Raw genomic sequence first — 9956 nt, 5'->3', positions numbered from 1 at the left:
AAATTGTTCCTGATAAAAATCTGAAATTTTGAAACACTATTTTTTTTTTGTTTTAAAACTGCATTTTGACACAGAAATTGAAATTTTGGTTTTTAACACGAAATGGCGTTTCTGGAACAGAAACGATACCAAATGGGCTTCGTAGATGTTGGATGGAGTACAAAATTCTCACGGTAAACCCTAGTGCTGCAATAGAATTGGGTTGGTCCAAGCTTTTGAAAACCCAATCCAACTTTGAATCCCTTAGCTGGGTTCAAGTCCGGCCCAACCCTGACACAGAGCTTGAAAAATCTAACCTTAACCCGCCCTCAGGGTCAGGTTGGGCCAACTCTAATTGACTCTGAAAAATTGGATTTAATTTCAGGAATTTTAAGTAAATGAGATCACCGTTAGACTTTCATCATTCCATGCCTCTAAATAATCATTTATTAATTCGATTTCAACAAAGAAATTAGTATAGTACATCTAACACAAAGTTAAAAGTTACAACATAAGAGCCAAAGCAATATGCTTTTCTCATGAAGGAGAAAACTAGGCACAATCAAAACCCAGTTGAATACAGCTTGGTCATAGATTGTGATTACTAGACCTTCCAAGGCATTGAAATTCCAAAAATAATCAAGGAGCTATTTTCATGGATGTCACAAAATTGACACTAGTTGCAAACACAAGATCCTCAGCATAAGGATTTAAAACAATGGAAGAAGAGGAAGAACAAGAAAGGGCGGGGCTGGTCGAGCTGGGGCTTACACGAGGCCTTAGCTAGCACCTACTATATCTATCTCTTTCTTCCCCGTTTTGAAATGCCTATCCTTCCTTTATGATATCCCATCATGTGTCATCATTGGCACTCTCCGCTAACTTTTCATACACCAGCAGTATACCTATCCCACACCTTTAAAGTAAGTACTAAGTGTTGAGGTAATTTGAACTATAGTTTGTATTCATGTATTTGCGTGACACCTCAAACGACTTCTTGTAGCTTATAATGTCAACTTTAAAGATTTGACACAAACAATTTTGAACATTGTCAAGCTTTGATTATAATCATTACCACCACCAATGATGCTTAATTAACAGAAACAATGAAATCAACTAACCAACCATCATCGATACTTGAATCAACTCCACTCTGTCCCAAAGATTATCTAATAAGTACACAATCCATTTTAGGTTAAGGGTCTTTCAATCATGCAAGAAAAGAGATTCCTTTCAACTGATGAAAGTGATCCCCAACCCACCCTCTCTCTCTCTCTCTCTCTCAAATCCAAAAAAAAAAAAAAAAACAGGTGAGATCTAGTCCAGGTTCTATTTGGTGCAAAGAATATCTACAATTATTGCAGAAACAAACATGAACGTCTTCAAGTGTATGGGCATTATATACTCTTCAATAAGTGTGAGCATGTTCTATTTTACAGAGAAGGCCACAATTATTGCAGAAAACAAACATGGCTTGTCTTTAACATGGCTTCTCTTTACTAGATTGGCAATGAGGTTTCATGACCAGAACTCAGTTTGGGAAGTCCCTTTGGAAGAAAAATTTTCCAGTTAAATCTGTAGAAAGAAATGGAGCCTCCATTGCACTTGGATTAAGGGGAAGTGTTTTCAGGAGTGTAGTTTTTATGCATTCGTGAGGACCATCAATGAGAACACAATAGAAAATATTCATAGAGATGATAATTTCCATTTTATGGAGGATGGATTGATCATTTTGCACTCCCTGTGTCAGGGTATAGGGAGCACAATCCCCACAGAAACATTTTTCTATATATTAAACTCCACTAAAATTAAGCCCTAAAATCACCTAACCTAAGCAAGAATCAAAACAATAAAAATGATTCCATCAGCTGCAACTGAATACATTAATGGTAGAACATTTTAAAATCTCCCTACCCTAGTTCTATGGTCTGCTTGCACTCTTCACATTCCAGTTTTCGTAGGATTGGAGCTTTAGTTTATGGGAAACTTACTCTTTTTGTTCCTCTTATAGAGTAAACCAAGATTAACAATAAAAATATGGTTTAAGTCATCAATCTTAACTTCTTCATCTCTACAGAATCCCCAAAAAAAACCCATTTTATTTTGAAGAATATTTTTCTTCGCACCATCCTAGGTTGACAAACCCCAAGCCCCATAGTGAATAGATTCCCAATCACCATGGTTTAAGGAACACTGGTTTTTTATTTTTACCATAACACTAGCGTAAAACTTCCACCCTTTTGCATAGAATTATTTGTACCATAGATCCCTAGGCCGCATTTGGCTAAGCATATAAACCTAATACTAGGATCCAAAAGATGTTGAAGAGGTATGAGAATACAGACTTCAAATCTACACGATTCCACAAAAGCAAGTTTGTTCTTCCCCTGCTCCGCCTCCCAACCCCCTTTCCTTTCTCTCTCTCTCTCTCTCTCTCTCTCTCTAAATTGTTGGAATCACTTGCCAGAATCCAAACTCTCACTCAGGTGCCACTTCACCTTTTCTATGGATCCTTGAAGTTGTTCTTCATAGATTCTCCCTTTCTCTTCTATGACTACCTCTAACCTCTCAATTATTCCTGTCCCTAACAATTATCTCTTCTGAGAAAGCTAGAAAACATACAAGACATCAAAATATGCTTAACCTCACGAGACTTATAAACCTTTATCTAATTAAACTGGCTAAATGACTAATGACATCAAAAGGGATGATCAAGTCGCCTCCCGAATGGGCAGAATATGAAAAATCAGAACTCTGGTCTGGTATATGCCTTATCCAACCCTACTACCACAATCTCCTCAAAGAGGACCACAACAGAACAGCAAAAGCCACAAAAAACTTACACACCTCTTCAACCACACCAAAATAGAATTCCAAGCAGAGGTCATAAGAAAACAACCCTGCAAGTCAAAGATGAACAAACTCATCCTCTCTCCTTGACTCTTGATCTTGTTCCAAGACCCAACAGCTACCCCCAATTCACACCCACACATATATACCCAATTACCCATACCCCTTAAATCCTAATTACTGCTAATCAATATCCACAATATTATATGTATTTACAAAAATCATACACCAAAAATAAGCAACAAAATTATGGAACTCAAAAAAAAAAAAAACCAATAAAGAGAGGAAAATTTGAGAATCCTAATTAGGTTTTGGGCTTAGGGTTTTAGGGTTCTTCATTGTTTTAGTTAATCTCCAGTGGCTCTAATTTTAACTGTTGTTGTTGATCTTTGTTGTTGTCACCTTGCCAGCTCCAAACGATGTCTTTCAGTGCAGGCCTAACATCTTCCTGGCAAAACTTAGCATACTCAAGAGAGTCTCCGGCAGACTTTGAGAATTCAACAATGGCCACACCAGGGGCCACTTCGAACACCTCGGCCGTCACTAACAGCTTTCCTTTACGCCCTTCCTCTGTACCCTGCATCTTCATCTTGAAATCCTTCACTTTCATTATCCGAAACTTCAAAGCTTTAGCAACCGATTCCAGCTTCGCCATGATCGCCGACGCAGAGCACTTGGATGTAAATATCGATCCTGCTTTCCTCTTTTTTTCAAATAAGCTCGACAGATCAAACCCAGATGCCATTGACGATATAAATTCGAAAGCATTGATGACTGGCGGATTAGGCTGTTTTGAAACGGCTCCCTCTTCCGCCTCCGCTGTCTTCTCCGACGACTGCTCTTCAATACAGAACGCGATCGGATAGGTGAACCCTTTCTTGAACCAGGGGGTTTGCATTATCTCCCGAATCGTGATTCTTTTGTCTGGATCGGCCACCAATAGCTTCGAGATCAACCGCTTGGCGTCGGTGGACAACCATGGAGGAAACTCGTACTCTGCTCTGAACACCTTCCGATACATCTTCATTATGTTCTCTTCCTGGAAAGGTAGGAATCCGGCTAGGAGGACATAGAGAATGACTCCACAAGACCAGATATCTGCTTTCGATCCGTCGTAGCCTTTCTTCCTCAAGACCTCTGGAGCAACATAAGCAGGGGTTCCACACTGCGTGTGAAGTAGACCATCGTGAAGGAGCTGCTCCGGTAACGCAGAAAGCCCAAAATCAGAGACCTTAAGATCTCCGTTCTCATCGAGAAGTAGATTTTCCGGCTTGAGATCACGATGAGAGACGCCTCTACTGTGACAATAATCGACAGCACTGATTAATTGCTGAAAATACTTGCGAGCAATGTCTTCTTTAACTTTCCCTTTAGCGACTTTCGCGAACAGTTCACCTCCTCTAACGTATTCCATGACGAAGAAGATCTTGCCCTTTGTAGCCATGACTTCTTTGAGTTCCACAACGTTTGGATGACGAACAAGACGCATAACAGAGATCTCGCGCTTGATCTGCTCCATGAGACATTCTTTCTTCACCTGATCTTTGTTGATCACTTTAATGGCAACGCTTTCTCCAGTTTTGAGTTGCTTACCGTAGTAGACCTTGGCGAAGGTTCCTTGCCCTAATAACCTCCCCATCTCATACTTTCCGAAAATAATATGTCTCGATGGATCGCTCCCCTGATGGGAAAGCTCTGCATTCTCTTGCTGTTGATGCTCTTCCATGACCATGAATGACCGGATTCCAGAACCAAAATAGAAGAAATCAACAACAAAGAGAATTGGGTATTTTCAAGCAAGGGTAAGGAATCCAAGAGAGAATTGCAGAGATGCAGATGGTCATGGCTGTTCAATTGGATTACTTTGGATGAAAGAAAAAGATGAAGAATGGAAGAAGCAGACAAGATTTACAGGAACATGAGAAGGGTGTGATCAAAGAGGAGCGGTTAAGAAGGGGGTTGAAGGAAGGCGGTGAAGAGGGGAGAAGAGCTTCGGCTTTGGCTTTTTCTTTTCCTTTTTTCTCTTTTCATTTTATAGGCGTCGAGGGAGGAAAGGCAATGGCAGCACACAGAAATAAAGTCTGGTAGGAAGTGTGAAGAAGGGATAATAATAGGGAATGAGAGAGGTGGTCCTTCTACCAAAAAAACAAGAGAGGTGGTCCTTTATTTGTCTAATAGAAAGATGACAGGTGGATGGAACATTGGGAACTTCGAAATGTTTCTTCTAACATTAGAGGTGGCCAAGACGGTAGGGATTCCGTGTATCGCCCTAGTTGGATACTTACAAATATCCGCGTGTGAATGAGAAGACAAGAAGGTGGGGATTTCGAGATGAATCCACTACTTGTATCATCACTTGATTTTATGAATCAGCATCTAATATTTGTTTCATATTTTGTCATTACAAAGATAGAAGAGAGGTATATTTAAAAACAAAAAAATAGATATTGGATGTTGACTTGTACAACTAGGTGATCGTATGAATCGGGATCAGTTTTTGAGAATTTCTATCCAAAATGGTAGGGATTCGGTGTAGCGTCCTAAATATGTGGGCCCATAAGATTCACCGATTTGAGTTGAGAACTTGAGAGTGAATTTGTTCTTTCTCTTGCTTTGGCTGCAGATATTTTTGCACGCCTCTCACTGGTCCATGTGCTGATGTTGTTTATAGTAGATTTTTTGCTTAATTAAAAATTATTTATTATTGAACCTATAAGTTGTAACTTGTTCTTTTCTTCTCACAAATTTGGCTAAATGGGCTATTGGTTATGGGGTAGAAGGAGAACCCATCCAACAACTTCAATTTGAAGAATTTTGTTTTAGGTAAAGAAGATTTCTATAGAATAAGAGAAATTAATAGAAATAGATGCCAAAATTTTTAAACTTAAAACAGAAGCTTTTGTAATCAATGTGTTTGTATGAATTATCTAATTCTTTTATTATATTTAGTAATGATATATTTTATATTTCAATCAAATGAATTTGAACGAAAAGTTTACCTAAAAAAACTTTTATTGCAAAATGAAATGAAATTTAATAACAAAATATGGAATTATTTAGAATTAGTGATATAGTCACATAGTTAATAATTACAATAACATAGAATGATGGAATTATATTATATATTTATACCAATTAATTTATAATTTGGAAAAATATCATTAAATAATAAGTTAACAGGTGGATGAGAGAGAGAGAGAGAGAGAGAGAGAGAGAGAGAGAGAGAGAGTTGAAGTGCTTCTTCTCTCATTCAGCCACTGTCGGGTGGTGGAGTCAGATGGACCCATGAGGCTCTGTATTTTTACACGTATATTACTTTTAGATATTAATTTAAATTTTCTTCTTAAAACCAAATAAAGAAAGATATTAATTTGAATTCAAAGTAGTATATTGATATATACTCAAGAATATGTATTTCTACATATATTTTGTTTTTAGGTATTAATTAATTTGTATTAAAACTTCAAATTAGTATAATTGTATATAATCAAGGAAGGATCTATATATCTACACCTGTACTGGTTTTAAGTGTTATTTCTAACAATTTGATCTAAATGTATCTCGACTTCCATTTAGAACGCTTTTTATAGTATATATTACATAACATTAAAACTATTTATATTGAAAAATTTGTGTGTATGCATATATACGTGTATGTTTATGGTTGAATATTTCTTTTTATGGAGAAAGGAAAGTATATATATATTTAAAAGAAAAGTTTGGCATGCTGAGATTAATTCGAGTTCAACTCCCATTAAGCACACCTTGGGCCACTCACATGGGGTGTTTAGTGCTCTTCATTATTTTCAGTGAAAGTTAAATGGTTTTTATTCAACCTTGGTATGACTCGGTCCATGCTGTTGTGTTGTCAGTATGGGCCTGTGAGACTAGTCAGGGCGAAGGCTTGGATACCTGTTGTTAGCTAAAAAAAAAAGATTAATTAGAGTTCATAGCCATGTATGTTATATTCCTTGACAAAAGCACCAATTTATTGTTACCCTTCATATCAAAATTTAGGTTGGAACAAAAAATTAGTAACGTAAAAAAAGGGAGGGGGGGATGATGCTCCAAGGCCACGATTTGGTACTATGTGTCATCTAGGGAAGAAGATTCCTTAGCTCTTTAGCATCACTCTATATTTCATCCACCTCTCATCCTTCCTCTTTGGCCTACTTCATCCCATAGAGAAGCCCTCAATTGATGCTTCAATATTTTTTCTTATCATCATATAATTGGTAGAAAATAAGACACAGTTGGGATATAATAAAAACAGCCCATCCATAAATACTATTAACAGTATTTATGACCCCAATGCATATTAAAACCTTGTGATTAAAGAAAAAAAAAAAAAAAGGGATCTTTGGTATATTGATGGGTAAAGGGTTATCGAATTTGCAAGGGATCTTGGCTTTAGGAAGCGTGTGGTTCTGAGTTCGACTCCTCTTACCTCCTTTGGGTCACTCACATCGGTGGTGTTTAGTGTTTTTCACTACTTTTAGAGAAAGTTGAATGATTCTTATTCAACTTTGGTATGACTCGATCCATGCAGTTGTGGAGCCTATATAAATCATTAACAAAAAAAAAAAAAAAAAAATACTATTATTTATCTAGAGCGAGAGGGTTGGGCACAACCCCTCCTCCCTTTCCGCTAGCTGGACACTGTGCCAACATGCCCAATCTTTACAATTATCTAAGAATATAAAAAAAAAAAAATTTGTGTTACATAATAGTGCATAAACTAGAGTTTAAGGATCCGGCTCGCCTTCATAGCGATCATTGTCCAGATATTGCCCATAGAGGTCGAAAATTTGAAGCCTTTTGTTTACCCACTTAATCCATCCAGTGTCCACTTCAATCCAACCCCGACAACCTCATCTCGACCAAACTTACAAGTCTTCTTTCCTAACCTCTATGGCAGCCACCTGCAAGTCTACGACTGGGAAACTTGTTTTCTCCCTCACTTTCGGTGATGCAGTGACGTTTGGGGTGATTACCCAATCCATAGATAATATCACCACTGACACTATAATTGGGACCGTTAGATTGAATGGTTAGATCATTATTTGCTAGATAAGATCGATTCCCAGTGTCGGCTTCTTCAAACCTCTGGAAGGTGAGAATTAGGTTGGGCCCAGTGAAAAAATTTCGGGCCCATAATTTTGTTATCATACGTGGAAGTTCCATGTGGTTGTCAAGTAGGCTACAAGCATCTCTTTGATGAGTGGTTGGCATAGTGGTTCCACAAGTAGAGCAGGAATAAATAGATGGATTCCACAAGTAGGCTACAGGCATCGAAATTTAGTTTGTCTGATTCAAACCATTTGCTTTTGAACCAGTCATTTGAGAAAGGAGTGATCGAAATAGAAGGGTAATTTGGGTATTTTAAAAATCAGATAAGAAATAGAGATAAAAATTTACTTTTTGAGGGAATTAAAAAAAATAAGGAAGTGATAATAATTACCCTTTTCTATTATTCATGTAGGATTGTTATTTATTGTATGATGTTATTAAGCTTTTTCTTTCTTGTTTTTTGGTAGCTAGGATGTGATTGTTAAGCTGGTGATGAAGAAATGCTCATGTCTCCTCAAAAAGAACACTTTACACATGACAAGTTTCTACTCTTTAGGCCTTTGGCATGAGGAAACGACAATAACTTTTTTTTTTCCTGTTAAGCATTGTGTTATGTACCTATAACTTAATGGTTATCTCATGCATGGCTTTATCATTAATATCATATGGAGTGTATTATTATATTATCATATGTGTTTTTTTTTTTTTTTTCTTGAATAAAAATCCATTGAAAGCATAAATTGAGCACATCAACGTTACCAATAAAAGGTTTGTATGTTGGATTTGTTGTTCATAGTAAAGTAGGCTAGTTCTTTTAACTAGAGGTACTAGTTCGTTGGTAGGCCTGAGATAGAAATGGGTGTGAAATATTGAATTATACACACACACACAAAAAGGGATTGCACTTCAAGGTCATGAACTAGTACTATGGTTTACAATGAGAATATGCATATCATTCGAGTTGCTCCATATTTCTATCACGCTCTGACTATCATCCTTAGCCAGCTTTAGACCTTAGAAGAAGGACCTTGCAGTAGCTTCATAACCTTTTCCTGTCATCATATAGCCTGATAAAGTGAGACAAATTTCCTTTTGAAAATAACAATCCATCCCGATATATTAAGAATAATGTTAGTAACACTCGGATAAATTAGGATTGGATGGTTTAAGTTAGGGATATTGCGTGGGGGAGGGTGTGAGGCGAAATTGTCTATGGTGGACTCCCTGGAGGTATTGGCAAGTTGGCCATCATTTTGGTGAATAGAAGACATCTAGTTATTGACGTTGTTCATAATGTTGTGAGGATTGGGCTCAACCTGTACACGAAACAACTTGATTCCTATGAGACCAGATGTAATAAGTAGATTATTATATAAGTGTTGTAAAATCTATCTTTATCAAGCTCAAGAATTATATTTTAGTTGAAAAGATAAAACATAAGGGAGTAAAGGAGGAACTTATAAGATTCTCAGTTTGAAACCCTAGGGGTCCTACAACCTAGATCCTTTTAGTAAAATTACAGATAAAAGGAAATATATGCCAAGTTATTTCACAATGAGGCCGGCAGAAGCTACAATTCATATCGATGTCCATCCATTTTTCCACAATATCTTTTCTGAGAATTCCTCTAAGATCAAGTCTCTAAAAAAAGAACTTAAATTTTAAGTGTAATTTGAGTTTTGAATAGAATCGACACCAATGAGAGCAAAGAGAGGAGCATATACACCTGTTTGAGAATCCATGAAAGTTAGTCATAGACACAAGATTGAAAAATTATGTAGCTAATCTGGTGGTTAAAACCCCTTTCTTTGATAGAGAACACCATCAAAGGTCAATACCGGAGGAAATTGGAGTGTTCAAAATTTTAGTAGTCATATGTAAAAGAATTAGAGAAGATAGGAGACTAGCATTCCAAGCATTAATAAAATCATTAACCCATATTAGGGCATTGATAAAGGTTAATTAGAAGGGGGAGTAAAATTTGTTAAAGTAAAATCAAGTAATGATGGGATTCATGGGGCAGTCCAAAATCTTGTACCATTACTAATCTTGTAAAT

General features: G+C 36.9%; 1 protein-coding gene across 1 annotated transcript; it reads right to left on the bottom strand.

Annotated features, from left to right (window-relative positions):
• Positions 1-3022: 3022 nt before the first annotated feature.
• Positions 3023-4904, bottom strand: LOC122082367 (CBL-interacting serine/threonine-protein kinase 5-like). The gene has a single exon (XM_042649873.1). The coding sequence runs from the start codon at positions 4559-4561 to the stop codon at positions 3173-3175; it is 1389 nt and encodes a 462-aa protein (XP_042505807.1). The 5' UTR covers positions 4562-4904; the 3' UTR covers positions 3023-3172.
• Between the last annotated feature and the right edge of the window lie 5052 nt (positions 4905-9956).

The sequence above is a fragment of the Macadamia integrifolia genome, chromosome 6 (assembly GCF_013358625.1).
Source record: "Macadamia integrifolia cultivar HAES 741 chromosome 6, SCU_Mint_v3, whole genome shotgun sequence".
Lineage (NCBI taxonomy): Eukaryota > Viridiplantae > Streptophyta > Magnoliopsida > Proteales > Proteaceae > Macadamia > Macadamia integrifolia.
The sequence above is the reverse complement of the archived record's forward strand: the minus strand, read 5'-3'. Positions and strand labels throughout refer to the sequence as shown.

Excerpts from the sequence above, each read along its gene's own strand:
- LOC122082367 (XM_042649873.1), bottom strand. The coding sequence starts at position 4,561 with ATGGTCATGGAAGAGCATCAACAGCAAGAGAATGCAGAGCTTTCCCAT.